Source organism: Kogia breviceps, chromosome 1 (genome assembly GCF_026419965.1).
Source record: "Kogia breviceps isolate mKogBre1 chromosome 1, mKogBre1 haplotype 1, whole genome shotgun sequence".
NCBI lineage: Eukaryota > Metazoa > Chordata > Mammalia > Artiodactyla > Physeteridae > Kogia > Kogia breviceps.
Window position 1 is genome coordinate 179,745,713 of NC_081310.1, and position 18,415 is coordinate 179,764,127.

Below are 18,415 nucleotides of genomic sequence, written 5' to 3' on the forward strand. Positions count from 1 at the left end.
ATTGCTATATGCTAGCTCTAGCGCTGTGAATAGCATATCCCCACCCACTCACATGGAGAGGCACTTCATGGCTTCTCCAAATAATTTTGTCACAACTGAGAAGGCTGATTAATAACCAGGAAAATACCTAAGATAATCAAGTAAGAGCCAATTTTATACCAGTCTGCTCAAGTGATAAGTAGTGGTCTGTCATCAAGAAGCCGTTTGTGAATTAAACGTTGCTTAGACCAGCACCACCTGGCCCAAAGTTGCCTACTGCTGAGTAAAATTAGATAGATCAATCATTTTTTTCAAAGCAGGAATAGAGGAGACCAAGGGTAAAAGCTGTAGCCACAGTAATATCAATTCAGCAAATATTTACTGATCACCTAATATGTATTAGTCACTGAAAATGAAAGGAAAGCTGATAACAGTTGGGTTGGATTACCACTCAGAGCACTCTCACATATGGTCAAATCAGCCACTCCAGTTGGCTCTGTTGTCCAGATCTCTTGGACAACACAGCCAACTACTTACTGGACACTCTCCCAGGCATAGGGAACACAATATGCCCCAAACTAAACTCATCTATTCTACTTTAATATCTCCCTTATCTGTCTACTCTTCTCTATTCCCACACTTACTATCTTCATTCAGGCTCTAATAGTGCCTCACCCCACTTACTACTAATGCCCTAAACAATTTTTCTTCTTTTCTTTCTTCCTTCCTTCTTTCTCACCTCAAACCTTCCCTGAACACATCCTCTATTCTGTCATGAAAATATTTATTTCTAAAATGAAACATTGAAAATTCCATTTTTCAGGTTAAAATCCTTCAGTGGTTCTTCATTGCCTTCTAGATAAAGTTCAGGTCCTTTATTAAGACACAGAAAATACTGTAAAATATGACTCCTACCTCTCTCTCCAGCTTCACCTTGCTATAACTCCACATGCATCCTTCTCTCCATTAATTCAAGACAATTTGCAGTTCCTAGAACAGAGCATGCGTTCTTTTGTCTCCGTGCCTTTGTCAATATCGTACTGTTCCTTCTGCCTGCAAGTCCATACTCAGCTCAGGTCATTTCTTCTGGAAGTTTCCCCGGGCTGCCTAAAGTATATTTGGATACCGTGCCTCTTTTGTTCCCGTTGTACCCTGTCATTATTGGTTTACTCATCTGTCTTTTCCATTAGACTGATAAGAACTTGCTATGTTTCTTAGCTCTGTTATCTCTCTTGCACAGTTTTTGGCACGTAATAGATGTTCAGTAAAAACTTGTTGAAATTATACCAAATAAATCCAGGAGCCCTAAGAACTGCTTTGCCTTGTGCTATTCAAAAACTAAAAAGGCGGGGCTTCCCTGGTGGCGCAGTGGTTTAGAGTCCGCCTGCTGATGCAGGGGACGCGGTTCGTGCCCCGGTCCGGGAGGATCCCGCATGCTGCGGAGCGGCTGGGCCCGTGAGCCATGGCCGCTGAGCCTGCGCGTCCGGAGCCTGTGCTCCGCAACGGGAGAGGCCACAACAGCGAGAGGCCCGCGTAAAAAAAACTAAAAAACTGAAAAGGCTTGGGACTTCCCTGGTGGCGCACTGGTTAAGAATCCACCTGCCAATGTAGGGGACAGGGGTTCGAGCCCTGGTACGGGAAGATCCCACATGCTGCAGAGCAACTAAGCCCGTGCGCCACAACAACTGAGCCTGCGCTCTAGAGTCTGTGAGCCACAACTACTGAGCCCGCGTGCCACAACTACTGAAGCCTGCGCGCCTAGAGCCCATGAGAAGCCCACACACCGCAATGAAGAGTTAGCCCCCGCTCGCCGCAACTAGAGGAAAGCCTGCACACATCAATGAAGACCCAAGGCAGCCAAAAATTAAAAAATAATTAATTAAATTAATTAACTTTTAAAAAACACATGCTCTTTCACAAAAAAAAAAAAAAAAAAAAAAAAAAAAAAAAAACCTGAAAAGGCTTGTTTACAAAGAATATAAGTGGCCCACTTGACCAGACCAGCATTCTGGTCCAGCATTCTATCTCCTACATCAGTAAAATAGAAGGAAAACTAATATTATTGCATGTTCACCGTGTGACAGTCACTCTAACATGTTTTCTCATTTAATTTTTCACAACCTCACTATGAGGTAGTCACTATCTCTATTTTATAGATGAAGAAATGGAGAGGGTAAGCAAGTCAGACCTAGGAAGTGATGGAATCAGGGTTTAAACTAAGGTCAGTGTTTGATTCTAAAGCCCATTTCTTCCCATGGCAACGGAAAGTATCTCAAGTAGGCCCAAAGGACATGTCCTATTATGTTCAAAAGAATATACACTAAACCTGACTATTCTTTAGGGAAGCACAAAGTTGTCCAAAGTCCTCTTAGCAGAGTCTGGTTTTAGTGGCCGACACCATACTTTGAAATATAATGAGAAGGCTGGAAAGCCAGAAGAAAAGATTGGGTCATAAAGAAGATCTAAAATCCCCATGACATAAGACACTCACAATTTGGCATCTAACATGAGTGAGGAATTTTAACTGACAGTGCTGTGCCTTTGGCTATGACCATCAGCATGGAGCACTGGATTATATAAGATTCTGCACAGCTGCATATACCAAATTGGCCTGGAAAATTTACAGGGATCTTCTCAAGGATATGAATAAATATATGACTGCATCTGCACCACCCACAGTGACAGATAAAATTGAGATCTGATGTGTTGCTTGTCTGGCCTGATGCAGGATCTATAAGAAGGATGCTACAATAGAAAGACCAGTTGCCTGTATAAAGTACCACAAGGCTGTCTAGTTGGTTTCAAGAATATGAGTAGGGGGACTTCCCTGGTGGCATAGTGGTTAAGAATCTGCCTGCCAATTCAGGGGACACGGGTTCGATCCCTGGTCTGGGAAGATCCCACATGCCACAGAACAACTAAGCCCATGCGCCACAACTACTGAGTCTGTGCTCTAGAGCCCGTAGCCACAACTACCGAGCTCGTGTGCCACAACTACTGAAGCCCGCACACTCTAGGGCCCATGCTCTGCAACAAAGAGAAGCCACTGCAATGAGAAGCCCACGCACCGCAACAAAAGTGTAGCCCCCACTCGCCACAACTAGAGAAAGCCTGTGCTCAGCAACGAAGACCCAAGGCAGCCAAAAATTAATTAATTAGTTAATTATTTAATAAAAGAATATGAGAAGGAAGAATGTTAGACCAATATTTAAGTGAGCAGGAACATTAGTTGATTGAAAATTCTCAATTTTACTTAAAAAGTCAATGGTTCCTGCTAAGCATGATAATTCAGAAATCAAGAGATTTTTTTTATTTTTCCCTAAAGGCTTTCTCTTGAAAATGACTTATTCAAACGGATTATGTCACAGGATCATCAGACCCTGAGTATGTATGTGACTTTGTGAGTTATAAATAACCTCTCCCTTGACTTAGGGATTACAGATATTAAGAGCAGGATATGCGTGTTTTATAGGTATTTTGCTGCTACTCCATTAAATGCAATCCAGAGTCTTTCATTTTAGGTTATTTTTGAAGGAAGGGATTTATATATTTGAAGAGACTATTGAGAGAAGTACAGTTATACTGACAAGACTCTCTTATCCTATAAGCAACACAATGAAAATAAATCCTGAAAATATTTCTAAAATTTTGCTACATAAGCAAGAGCCATATAAGATTTTTCTGGAGGGCCTATGTGGTAATTTTCCCCGCACACATTTTGTCCTTGTTCCTTGCTTAATGACGTCCAATTTTACCTTTAGATGGCAATAGGAAAACAATTCCTTTCTCTGTTAAAAAAAAAAAAAAAAAAAAGAAAAGGAACCTGCTATTGTCTCATTTTATCTTCCTATACATTAAAATCCTGGGTAGGTAGTTAAGGACCAAATGAAGAACAGCAGCTCTTTCCCTGCCAACCTTGTCATATGATTTCAGGGACATACTTTCATTTCAGGACCATGATTAGATTGTTGGAATAAGGGAAGAGGCAAAAATGCTAACTTCAAAGACGAAATCCCCCTCTTAATAATATGCTATGTTTTATTTCTTACCAATTTAAGAATTATATTTTCCAATGTGTGTAATTATATACATGAAAAAGATGTCAAGGTATACTAAAATATCAGTAGGGTGCTTCCCTGGTGGCACAGTGGTTGAGAGTCCGCCTGCCAATGCAGGCGACACGGGTTCGTGCCCCGGTCCGGGAGGATCCCACACGCCGCAGAGCGGCTGGGCCCGTGAGCCATGGCCGCTGAGCCTGCGCATCCGGAGCCTGCGCTCCGCAATGGGAGAGGCCACAACAGTGAGAGGCCCGCATACCGCAAAAAAAACCAAAAACAAACAAACAAAAAAAATAAAATATCAGTAGGGGTAGGATTGTAAATAATTTAATTTCTTTCTTTGTGTTTTTCTGTATTTCCCCCTTTTATTTTTTATTTATTTTTTTTGCGGTACGCGGGCCTCTCACTGCTGTGGCCTCTCCCGTTGCGGAGCACAGGCTCCGGACGCACAGGCTCAGTAGCCATGGCTCATGGGCCCAGCCTCTCCGCGGCATGTGGGATCTTCCCGGACCGGGGCACGAACCCGCGTCCTCTGCATCGGCAGGCGGACTCTCAACCACTGTGCCACCAGGGAAGCCCTATTTCCCCTTTTTAAAATAAATATGCATTACCTTTGTAATAAAAATGCTATTAAATAATTTTTCTTATGCAGGCTTTTACACTGGTTTCATAATGAAGTGATCTGTAAAACCCAAAGAGTCTGGTAAACAATTTATGAAGGAAATGCTGATAAATCCTTAATATCCTCCAAGCCTTTGAAAACAGTTAATAATAAACCTTAATGGTTTCCTAAATGAAAAAGTAGTTAATGGAAAGAATGATAAGAAATGTCAGTAACTGGTAAATAGTATAAAAATTCTCTTTTATATGGAGAATATAATATAAAACTGTAGTAATTTAGTGAGTGGATTTTGAAAGTCAAAGTCAAGGATGATGGATAATCTGAGTGGAGAAGAAATAGCTCAAATGTAAGGTGTAGCTTCATTACATTTTGCTTAATGCTTTCTGATCTAGAAATGGCAGGGATATTCTCAGGAATATGACTAAAAATACGGTTGTATCTGTGAGTTGTCACAGAGTTTCTGTGAACTTCTTATTAGACATCTGCTTCTGAAACAGTAAAGACACTTAAGGAAAATTATCACTCTCTTGCCAAAGTCATGATAGCAACTGGGAATATAAAATATTAAAGCATCCAAGACCTGATTTGAACATTAACTCTAGGTTAGTGATATAGACTATAGATAAACACTATCATACTTCACATCAGAATGCTTTATATTTCTCACATGTGTGTGGTTTTTTGTTTGTTTGTTTTTGTTTTGGCTGAGTGCCCTATACCTCAGGTTGAGACCTTCTTTTACTGAAATTAAGTATAAAACAGCAGAATGAAATGACCAAATTCAATAAATAGCTGTTTAATTGCCACCTCAGAAGAGAATCCTCTTTTAGGTGCTTTTGAGATAAATAAAAGAAGGCAGTGATCCATTTTCCAGGGTACTTAGATTTAGCTGAATGAAGGTATTAACAATGATATGTACAGATAGCAGTTAAATATATCTGCATAATAAACTCAGGGCTGTGTGGTGGTTGGGCAATGGTGGAACCCTGGGGAGAAAGCAAACTTTTATCAGAGCTGGTCAGTAAGCTTAATTACAGTGTCTTGTTATGTTTTGTGCCTCTCAGGTATTATAACATTACACTAGACACTGAAATAAGCCAGTCAACAATGTTACTGAGTCCACCATTAGCAGAATTAGATAGCTGAAAGAACAATTTTAAAAGAAGGAAGAAAATACAGTGATATCAGTTACAAAGCTAACTTCTAATGAGAGTCTTGGAATCAATACATATTTAATATTAAGTTTTCAGAAAAATCATTTTCCTTCATATTCTACTCAGTATTTTCAAAGATCTATTTTTAGAATACCTGTGAAAATTTTATCATATATATATATATGCATGTTTAAACAGACATTATAGACAAATTAATAAATATGGGTTTTCTTACTTGCTGAAATTATATAAGACAAATTTTAAGAGAAGGGCAATTAACATGCTAAGGTGACATTTTATTTTATCAAAATGACTAAATTGAGAAGCAGGAAACACAAATGATTATTGCAAAATAATTTTCTTAGTTTGGCCAGACCAACATACAAATTCTCTCACTAAATTACATAAATATCCTGTCTTAACGCACTTTACCAGCGCCATCTTAAATAGTCTCAAACATTCCCTTCCAAATCAGCAAGAGTTTCACTTTTACATAAATATACTTAGAGGCCCGAGCACAGAAAACCAAAAATACTTTCTCTGATGAAGAACAAATAATTATTAGAATTATAAAATGTCATTTGGTTTGATGACGAGGTGTTTTTGGTTTGTTTGCTTTTGGACACCAATCTAATTTTCCTCAGACCTGGTATTTGAGGTTTGATTTAATTAATGGGAATTTGAACTATTGATCTATTTATTTATTTATTTATTTATTTTTGCGGTATGCGGGCCTCTCACTGTTGTGGCCTCTCCCGTTGCGGAGCACAGGCTCCGGACGCGCAGGCCTAGCGGCCATGGCTCACGGGCTTAGTTGCTCCGCGGCATGTGGGATCTTCCCGGACCAGGGCACGAACCCGTGTCTCCTGCATCGGCAGGCGGATTCTCATCCACTGCGCCACCAGGGAAGCCCTATTGATCTATTTAAATATCTCCAATAAATATGTAAAGGAAACAACTATTTTCTTCTAGAAAATTCAATTCTTTTTATTGAATGATTTTTAAACCAGGAACCAGATTATCCCCAAGGCCAAACAAAAGTCCTGAGACTCTCTGTCTCAACAATAGGACAGACCTCATTTCTTATTCCCATCTTCTGGTTCCTACTGACTGAAAGATCCTATTTCAGGTTCTGGGACATTCTGTGAAACAACCTGAGGGATTTAAGGCAAGTTAAGGGCAGTCCAGTATTAATAAATCAACTCATTAGTGGTATGGGGATCTTAGAGCACCACTGTTAATACCTAGTTTTATAAGTCATTAGAGCCTCACAAATTCCAACCCTCTCCTTAATTCACTTTCTGTAACTTTCATCACATCTTCACTTGGGGACTAAGTGACTTAGGATATACCTGTGTCATAACAGAATATCACTGGACTGAAACATCAAAGACCTGGATTTAACTCCAGTTCTCTCACTTAAAAAATTAGCTAACCCTATGGATTTAACTAAGGCTGGTCTTTCAGCTTAGCATGTTCTGAGCCAGGTTCTCACTATATTTTAGAGGACATCACCAGGTAGAACTTAGAAAAAAACTGTGATGGAAGATAAGAACTAAAATTGATACACTATGAGGATATTTAATTATTCCTGAGCCAAGATTCTCATGAAGAACACTGGATAGGGCTTCCCTGGTGGCGCAGTGGTTGAGAATCCGCCTGCCGATGCAGGGAACACGGGTTCGTGCCCCGGTCCGGGAAGATCCCACATGCCGCGGAGCGGCTGGGCCCGTGAGCCATGGCCGCTGAGCCTGCGCGTCCGGAGCCTGTGCTCCGCAACGGGAGAGGCCACAACAGTGAGAGGCCCGCGTATCGCTAAAAAAAAAAAAAAAAAAAAAAAAGAACACTGGATAGGCCATTTTTAATAGTTTTGAGAATATTTCTGATTAGTCACAAAATTTACAATCATTTTAAAGCTTAATAGATTTATTGCTGTTTCTAAGCCCAAAGCATATCTTTTTATGCTACGACCCACAGATTCTGCTTCCAGAAATTCCTAAATTTTCTGTAAAAACAGACTCTGAGATTTAGCATACTATCTCTATAGTCACTTTACCCAATGGAACCTAAATCCACCACATCTATTAAACTACCATTGGTTTTCACATTCTCTTCATTCTATTTTTCCATTCAATCAAGTAAACTGTTAGGACTAGCCTTGGAAATACTGCTTAACGACATGATCAACTCTGTAATGTCACCGTCATCTTTGCAATGACTCTGTGGCCTATTGAAATGCAAATACCTCAGGGAAGGTTAATACATTAAACTTTTATCAGTGTTTCTGTATGTCAGGAAAAACGGGGGTTTGGGGATTCGTTAGGCTTATATAATTTAAAAAATAAGTTTTGATTAAAAAAATAAATTTTGATAAGAAGAAAGGAGTGAGCAGAAGGTGTCAGTGGGATTAAGGGGGAGGGGTGTGCACACACACATACACCCACAGAGCACATTACCCTTGCTTTGCAAACCCCGTAAGAAATGCTTTGTACTGCAAATGCCCACACAACCAGCAGGAATCGAGGTTATCTTGCTAAGCACAGAAGGAAGATACCCATCAGAAGAGTCCAGCTCCTGGTTCTTAACTAAAGTAAACAATAAATATTACAGTCACTTAAATTATCAAGATGTATTTAAATAATACCCCCAAATGGTCTGCAACATGCAAACTAAAAAATGTAGTAGACTCCAATCCTGATAAGATCTGTTAATTGCGAGTGCTTTGTTTCCACATACTTCTCTCTAACAAAACATGGCAAGTTTATGTCTCAGCAAAGAATGGCTTTAAGTGCCTTGGGAAAAAGCTCTATAAAACGAAACACATGTCTTTATACATTTAGTATATTATCGATATTTGTAATCTTATTCCTATTTTGAAAAATTAATAATATCGGTGTTTCCCTTGGTTATAAAATAACGTTAACCTGGTGACTTTTTGTTGTTTTTTAATTTGTTAAGTTAAAACAAATGCTTTTAAAGGGGCACTTGCAATAAGAGATAAATCAGATGTGGTAATGGCTTCTTTTGTAAAAAGCCATGTGTAAACAGCACATAAAGATGACAGGTCAAGCAGCAGTAGCCCATTCATCAGCCGAAAAAGGAAACAAAGGAAGAAAGGAGAACAAAAATTACCAAAAAGAAAAATATCCCCTCACCCCTCCACCCCCAAAACCTTCATAAATAATAGTTTTGATACACTTTCGGTGGAAACCTCAGGCCAACTGGCAGTTTAGAAAAGGACATTAGAATCACAAATGCTCAGGATGGGGATAAACTAACAACAGAGTAACCACGTGGCTAGCAAAAGACGATTTAAAAATTTTATCTTTCCTCTGTAATGTGTCATTCTTAATCATGCAATACATTTCTCTTCAGTCTAAATTTTCTCTCTTGGCTATATCTTCCCCTACTTTTTTTTTTTTTTTTTTTTTAAATAAAGTTGGTATGCTACTGGTCCCTGGCTAGAAGTACACCCTTCTAGTGATCACTAGCTTCTCCACAAAACTTGAGTCATTTTCACTGTCCATTGCTATTCTCTGGCATATAAAAATTACATCTGGATGAAGGAGTTTACTTAGGAAGAGGCTGGCCTTTATTAAATTATGGTTGGTAAAACTGCCTATTGTAGGAAAATCAAAATCGTTCTATAATGCAGCCTTTTACAAATGCCAGCAAATGGAATTTGCCAATGACAATTATCCTTCAAACATATTTTTCATCATTTCCTAAATAGTGCTGTTATTAGATTATCCCCAGAATAGGTGAAGGTAAAAGCAAACATCTGTAAAATCAGTGCCTGATGCAAAATTTTAACTATTAAATAATAGAAAATTTTGCCTTAACACTGCACTCACCAGCAAGGACTCCACAGATCAAATGAGTGTTCTCAAACCTGAATAGAGCTATAGAAATCAAAGTGATTGAGCATATATGAAAGGTTATACTAAACATGTCTAGGAGACCAGACATGACCAGTCAAGTTTATTTCATTACACTAAGAAGGGTTGAGCTGAACCAGCACAAAAACTCTGATCGTTTAGTATGGAACACAATTAAATACACTTGGCAGGATTTCTCAGAAGTCCCAATTCCAAAAATGATTAAAGCCATAATAAGCACTTAAGGAAAATATTATACCCCAATTTGATATCTAGAAAATAGCACCTTGATTCCACAGGACTATATACAACAGAAAACGATGACTAGATATTAATTAGCTGTGTCTTCTCTTCCCAAAAAATCCTATAATAGTGAAATGGCTTTCCATGTTAACATTTTCAATAAATTCCTAAAAGGAATGTGACTTTGGAGAAACACTACAAAATTTTGTCTTACTCAGACATGGCAACAAGGTACATACTTTGTGCTAGTAAACAGACCACTTCAAAATGTGGAGTGTTGGTTTTAAGTAATCACCTGGATGATACAATAGAATCTAGAACTGTGAGAGTAACATAAGAGATAAGGTTCACCAAGGTGAAGTAAGAGATTAAGCAGTGGACCTTCTGTTAATTCCACATTATAGGAGCAGCTCTCCTCAAGCCTGCATATCCACACCCACTCCATCCTCACTCTTCAATATGATCAGAGAGGCATTAATAACTACAAATTTGTAGAGTGCTTCTTTTTTTTTTAAAAAAAAAACAAATTCAGCATATTAAAAATGCTTCTACAGATGTGACAATTACATGTGTTGTAGTGACTGATTAAGTGGGTTAGAAAAAAATTATTTTTAAAACTTCGTATAAATAAGTCAAATAGTTCCAAAGCTGATTTAAAACATTAATATTCTCAGAAGTGAACGCATGTGAATAAGTTATCTCTGTTTTAGGACTGAGCATAAGACATTTACTGGGCCACACAGAAGAGTGAAAATATGGGAAAAACAAGAGAATTTTTCTAGAAGGACTGGCTGACAGTATCTCTTGCTGATCTGCTGAAGCAGAGGTTCCTTCCCCCCTTTTTTGGTAGTGGGTCTGTCTCTGTGCAGCATTACTGACTCATTTCCTTAATGATTAGTAGCAACCAGAACCAGATTTGCAATAAGATTTATTCGTAATAATTTTACATATTAACAAAGCAAATAACATGAGAAAAATATCAAAGAAAATGTTCCAAAAAGAGAAGTTCTTAGCAGATTTCTTTAGGCTTAAATATCTTGCTCAACTGCTAATGGATAAACAATTTATTCAACCGTGTATCATAGCTAAAGGATCCTGGACCAGGGGGAAAGGAACATAGATTTTGGAATGAACGTGTTAGAAAGCACCTCCCAAAGCTAATTACAGATCAAGGAATCCTTCAGAACACAACCAGTCAATTAGGGAGCAAAGACACCTCCGAAAGTATATAACTTTATTTTATTCTGACTTGGTAAATACTGCCCAAATCAGCCCTGAAGTAGGGAACTCCTCTCAGAGAAATCTTTATTTTGAAAGAGGAACCCTTCTAAAATGTTTCCCTTAGATACCCAACCTTAAATTTATACACTATGGTGTACCAAAAATTTAGAGTGAAAATCATTTCACTTTCTTTACCATGTTCATTAGATATCTCTAAAACCCGGCTAAAGAGAAGGTGAATTTGGGAATTGTTTCTTTATTCCTTAGGGGGAGATAGAGGCAGACCCTTAAAAACCAAAAAGAACAAAGGGGTTAGCTGGATTTGTCGCTGAACATGTTAAGAGCACAGTTATGACAGAACAACTTGGAAACTGACAGAGGCAAGCATGTTGTGGTGGTAAAGATATTTTAGATTATCGTTCAGGTGTACCCTGGCTGCCAGATAAATAGGAATGAGTGCCTTGTCTTTTGTTTTCCATTTCTAATCATAAACAAGACCAAAAATACTTCAACACTGAATGAAGACGTAAGATTGTGACTACAACTCTTCGAAACAGTACAAAGGCAGAAAATCCAACTGATCAGTTCTCTGTCTCTCTAGACCTATGTCAGGGGACAGCAGCCTACAGCCAGCAGCCAAATCCAGCCCTTTCCTTGCTTCTGTATGGCTATGAGCTAAGAATGGTTTTACATTTTTAAATGGTTGGGAAAGAAATAGAAAAATATTTAGTGACACATACAAATTATATGAAACTCAGATTTCAGTGTCCACAAATAAAGTTTCACTGGAACATATTCATGTTTCTTTGTTTATTTATTGTCAATGCTGCTTTCACCCTACAATGGAAACGTTGAGTACTTTTGACAGAGACTATATGGACTGCAAAGCCTAAAATAGTTATTATCTGGTCCTTTACAGAAAAAGTTTGTCAACCCCTGGTCTATCTGACATACAAAACTCTTGATACCACAAGAGTTTGATACATTTGGTGTTTTTATATCATATAAAACACAAGACAAATGTATCAAACTGTTCTCTGAAATGTATTTTAGATAAATGCAAAATGTCAAATAACGGGTTCTCTTCATAATATCACGCTCCAAGATGTATTTACACATATAAACAAGTACCCTGGTCTCGATAATATATTCTATAGTGAAAATAGTTGATTATTACTGTGGTAAATGGATAAGAGCTTTTAATTGAATCAAATTACAAGACATTAACAAGAGAGACTGACACCTATCATAGAAGTATACGTAGATTCTTTGAATAAACCAAGGACCATACTACAAGATTAATAGGAGAGACAGTGGCTTCCGGGCCGTATATGGGTTTTTTGGGCTACCTGCATGTACTGTTTGGGCATGGGGTGATTACTTTGGCACAAACTTGTGTCCTAATACAAGAGATTCTAAGTGAAAAGTTAGACTTTATCCGTTACCATGTTACTAATTATTTAATTCAATTTAACAAATATTAATTATTCATTATATATCTGAGATACAAAGGTATCTTTGGCAAACAAAGATAGAGAAAACAAGGCTTCATACCTCTGAGAATTTCACAGTTTTGAGGAGACAGGCAAAACTAAAAGAGATGGATTAATGTTTCAAATTTTTAATATCACTTTTCCTAGTGGGGCTCTAAGTCAAAATCAGAATGTTAAACAGAAAGTAAGTTTCCATCACTGTATCACATCAAAGTGGTATAAATCAAATCATGTGGGGGCTATTATAGAGGATGTAAAGGTTAGCCAGGCTGTCAGAGAAGGCAAGCAAACTTTGAATGCAGGCTCTGGTGGTATGCTGCTTCAGGATATAATGGCAATACAATCTTGTCAACAGATTCTGGGCTACAAGAAGTTTCCAAAGCTACAAAACTATCCCACCCCTTCCCCCAACTCCTTTATCCAAAAAACAAACAAAAAGCCCCAAGTGCCTGCGTGATCTATGAAGCAGCTAGGATTTCCAGGAATTCCAAAATGTTCTTTTAGAGAGGGCAAGTCATTGGGAAGGGACATAAAACTGAATAAATAAACCATAGGGAAGCAACCAATGGGCAACGGAGCCAGAAAGAAAAAGAGCTGATAAAACAAGAAAAGCTAGAAAAAGAAAGGAAGAAAGCAGAAGGATAACATGCTAGGAGGAAGACTGGGACAGAACTGGATATCAGATAGTAAGTTATCTGAGGGCAAGAACTGTGACTAATTGCAACGTGAGAGTTACTTTTAACTATGGTGAAGACCTTATAATGTGGAAGATAGAAAATTCTTCAGAATGCCTCCATTTAGAACCTAGAAGTGAAAGCTACAGGGAAACAGACTTTGACTTAATACATGAATGATTAATATCTAAAAATCTGGGATGTCGAAAGACATAATGTGCTATATCTTGGGAGATGTTTAATCACAGGCTGGGAGACCACTTGGTGTCTGAATCTCTAAATGATACTGTACAGAAGAATCAAGCATTGGAGGGGAGAGGAGTTGGATTGGGGGCCTATCCAATCCTAAAATTCTGATAATGCTGCCTCTTTGCAACCCATCCCTTCAATACATTGATTGCCCTAGAGAGCAATGAATAAAGAATGGATAGCAGTAACCATGTTTTTCCTTTAATTCTTATTCTCTGTGTTTTGTTGAGATAGGATTCTATACATATGGAGACTCTTCTTTAAAGAGACAGAATTAAACTGCATCCTTTATTGATTTGGGGGAACCTGAAAAGATAGTTGGGACTCTATGCCTTCCCACCTCCTTTAATCTTTAAGATTAGATTTATTCTGTTATTTACCCCAAGAAGGATTTTGACTATGATAAAGGGGAGGGCTACACTCTAGTATCAATCACAAACGATTAGAAAAGCATTCCTAACGTAGATGTTTCCTCAACAATCTGTCATCTGTACATTTGGTTAGGCTATTATTAAAGTTATTTAGCTTTCAGCCTTTATTGCTGATCTGTGGGAGTAATAAATTACTCTACTTTCTCTTCTCTTTATTTTTCAAGTTCTAGTATGAAAGGAATTTTGTTTACAAAATGAAATACTCCATGAATTTGTAATTGCTGATCAGAGCTACCCCTCTTCCTGTTCCAGCCTAACTTTATATGGCTTTCTTACTTTAACAACAACTTCTTAACCGTTTCAGGTGTCCATTCTTAAGGTCCACACCAACATGTTTCTTTTTGCATCATGTTCTGATGCAGTAAAAAGGAGATCCAAGGGCATGAGGGATAACAGCAGCAGAAATGAGCCAGGCTTACTGATACTATTCCCTACAGTGTAGAGGAGGCAGATGGAGTTATCCCACAGATAAGAATAAGGAGTTGTCTCCATTTCTACTACCAAAATTACAAGCAACAGGGCTCATCTGAGTGCAGTGAAAAAAAGCAAAACTTCTATGTGTAATAGAAACAATATAATAGTCTTCCGCAATGTGATAGAGAATGTAAAAAAGTGGGATTTTATCATTTCTATGAAGACGAACAAAAGAGAAGGAAACTTGGTAGAAAAGTTCTATATATCTTTACTATGCTCAATACTCTTGGCAAGAAAAAAGCAACAATGAGAAAGTGTCTCATATTATTTTTGAATTTTCTGTCTTCCTTTTGTAAATACATGATCACTAGGTAAAGCCTAAATATAAATTTTGATTGGTAATGCCTTCAAAAAATAACCAAACCTCTAATGCATAGGATGTCTTATATGCTCTTCTATAGGAAATATTACAGTAGTGACTTAGGTATGTAGGAAGAAGTGAATTGGCTTATATCCACAGAAATTTCAGAGTAAAACTTATAATAATATTTAATAGAAAGAAATGTACTAGGATCTAGGATGGCAATGAAATCTAGTCCACAGATAATCACTAGCCTCATGTTAGTCAACAGAGTCAGTATCTTCTCCCTTCAAAATTTTTACCAAAGATATAAACAAGTAGTAGAATTGACCCATGCAAACTGAATCTCCTTCATAATCCTTGCATTAGCATAAGAATATGGCTAAAAGATAGGTCCAAAATATGGAGGCTGGATTTACCTTCAAGTATGGTGCACTCTAAAATACCATATGGGTAAGATGAATTTCTTAAGAGTACAAGGAACTTTTAACTTAGGTAGTTTTAAGTGTTTGGTCAAATATCAATACAGAATTGATGGAAATCAACACAGCTATTTAATTGCTTACTTTTATTTTTAAAAATCCAGGAAGTTAATGTGTTTTTTTTTTAATTTCCAGTCCTCAAAAGACCAAGAATTTAATGACAACCAGAGCTTCTGGTTCCTGGAACATGTTACAGATTCATTCTCATGAGGTAGGTTTGTCTCTACGTTACTAGGTGGAAATCTGGGCACCAAGTAGTTAAGTGAACTTCTCAGTCACCCTAGAAATGACTAATAGCAAAACCAAGGCAAAAACCCCAGACATTTTACTGGTCTGTATTGATACCTTTAGTCCAAATTGTTTTTCACTCATCAACCTACTGTTAAGAAGCTGAACCAGGGTAAAACCAACACACAGTAATTTGGATATGTCTCTGGTACCAAGAATGAAATGAGATGTGAGAGGGAAACCAAGACTATTTACAGCTTTATGTTATACATATTGGAAGCAGTGTAAAATATTTTTCCTCGGATAACTGTGATGGGCATATCTTTTGAGCCTGCATTGGCCAGCTTATTAGTCCAATACAAAGTATCAGCCCTTCCCCTCTCAACCATTCTCACCCTATTAACAGAAGAAAGGAACTCTCCTTTGATCATCAGTAAGGACCTCTGAGGGCTCCTGCTGAAAAGTATTGTTGGCTTACACTAGACTTCTAATGGACTTGAAATAACTCCAATACATAGCAAAACAAAACTCAAGGGGACATTTACAATAATAATAAAATGCTATGTACATGGATGAAAACTGGAAATATAATCTGAAACAGTTATAAAAGTGTCAACAAAATCCTAAGATTATTTCCTTTTTAGTTTCTTGAAAAAAAATTCAAAAGAATCTAACCAATGTCATAGTTCTGTTATTTCACAAGGAAAGCTCTCATATCTCTATTTCACAGATAAAGGGGAGTACTGATGATGATCACTTTCTGTGTTAAAGAATGGTTCTGCAATATTTCAGGTTAATTTGAGGTCTCTTTTTTCTTATTATGAGTGAATCAATAAATATGCTTAATTACAAAATATTTCTTATAAACAGACATAGCCTGTGACATGAAAGATATACTCATACCAGATTTTAAATTTTAACCTGCTTCTCACTTCTTTCCCATCTTTTTGGATAGCCTATAATAACGGATTAGCAGTTTTCAGGAAATACCAGAGAATTTTTCTACATGTCTCCAGAGAAGATAGAATAATAATAGTGGGTGTTAAAGGACAAAAGATTCTTTCTTGGCTTTAGGGTTCTCTTTTTTTGTTCTAAGACACCGGCATCTTAAAAACAAAAAGTCGGGCTCCCCTGGTGGCGCAGTGGTTGAGAATCCACCTGCCGATGCAGGGGACACGGGTTCGTGCCCCGGTCCAGGAAGATCCCACAGGCCGCGGAGCGGTTGGGCCCGTGAGCCATGGCCGCTGAGCCTGCGCGTCGGGAGCCTGTGCTCCGCAACGGGAGAGGCCACAACAGTGAGAGGTCCGCGTACCGCAAAAAAAAAAAAGTCTTGTTTAGAAGTTACATCAGCTGGAAGTGTTGAGAAGCAAAGTGCAATAATCTCAGTTTGATAACACTATGAACTCAGATTTCAAAACAAATATTTGAGACAACATTAACCAAATCATCCATATTGGTACATTCAAGTGCCATAAAAAGCAAGCTACATGCAAGAGTTCATTAATACTGAGGGAAAAAAAAAAAAACAGGTTAGGTATCCAAGTTGTGTTGTGAAGAAAGAGCACACGCATATTTACTTCAGGTAAGTCTTAAAAATCAACATGCAAACAGAAGACACATATTTGTCATGACAGAACCTTAGCTCACAAGGCCATCAATGAAAAACAGTTGATTTCAACACACATGTAAGAATAAACAAGTCCAAAGTCTATCAGAAAAACAAAATATATCGATATCTATTTTAAGCTTATCATAATGGCTAAATATTGCTTCTAGCAATATAATTACTTAACTCATAAATAAGTAACACAGTATTTTAATTCAGAGAAGGGTATGTTTATGTACAGACCTTAAAGAAATTTGTTATTCCAGGACTTTTAAAGATGGGCAGAGTAGTCTGGAAAATTCAGCCCTGGCTGGAGGCTAAAGGGCACCAGCACCATTTTCCTTAAACCATCAACATTATACTTGCGAAAAATGCATCTGACCTTTGCAGATCTCTACTATACACCAAGCAGGATAAAGTTGTTTGTCCCTGTATGTCTCAGAAATACACATAAGAAGGCCACAGAAGTCAAAAGCCCTTTTCCAAAAAAGGCCTTTGTATATATTGGTTTGATATCTCAAGAAAAGGGAGTGGTTATAGATTCACAGATTAAAATGTATCATTTTAAGGCTTTTGAAAGGTTAGCAACTTGAATTTTTTTTCTTAAACTACAGAGCCCATGCCCCACAAATAACTATCGAAGATTAGGAAAATATTCCATCAAATGTTTCTACAGGATATCCTGCTTTCTGTGAAACACTGGAGAGAAGGACATAGCAACAGTGAACAATAAGAACATGCATGATAAAAGAGTTAAAGCTTTTGGGGAAAGTACCAACCTGCCATATGCTTAAATCAGATTTGCCTAAACTTGTTAAACTTTGGTGAGGAAAACTGGCTTGAGCAATGCATTGCTACTCCTTTGTACCCCATGATATATATTCTACAAAGAGTAACATTTTATTGACAGAAAAATGATCACAGGCTCTCCACTAGGAGGACAGTGAACTATCAAGATCAGAGGGCATCACACAGGAGATAACACAGTAGAAGCGAACAACAAAGTTCAGTGGTTTTAGTCTTGACATTTCAGATGAGCACCCTGTTTTCCGATCACAGAAAGACCAACCACCAGACAGCCAATGCAAGAACCACGAGAAAAGACATCACGAAAGGAATACGAGGAGATGAAAAAGTACTAGAGTAGAGGTGGCACTTTTTGAGAAACTTGTGATCCTCAGGGATTGGAATAGAAACCTTGGGAAGAATTTCTTCATTTTCTTGCTGGGGCAAGGCGCTTTCAGTAGATCTCTCTTGCCTTTTAATTTTCTCTTCATCCTGCACTAACAGAGCACGTTCCTGTGTCTGCTTTCACGGTAGAA

At 37.9% G+C, this 18,415-nt stretch overlaps 1 protein-coding gene across 37 annotated transcripts in view; it reads right to left on the bottom strand.

Annotated features, from left to right (window-relative positions):
• EPB41 (erythrocyte membrane protein band 4.1) overlaps positions 1-18,415 on the bottom strand; it is a 203,213-nt gene that overhangs the window by 28,129 nt on the left and 156,669 nt on the right. For 2 of the 37 annotated variants that reach the window (XM_067013382.1, XM_067013356.1), the window contains exon 18: positions 17,724-18,398. The exons of the other annotated variants lie outside the window; for them this stretch is intronic. In XM_067013382.1, the coding sequence (XP_066869483.1) occupies positions 18,147-18,398 (252 nt within the window). In that variant the 3' untranslated portion in view covers positions 17,724-18,146. Of the gene's footprint in view, positions 1-17,723; positions 18,399-18,415 lie in introns of those variants that run through there. 37 annotated transcript variants of the gene reach the window in all.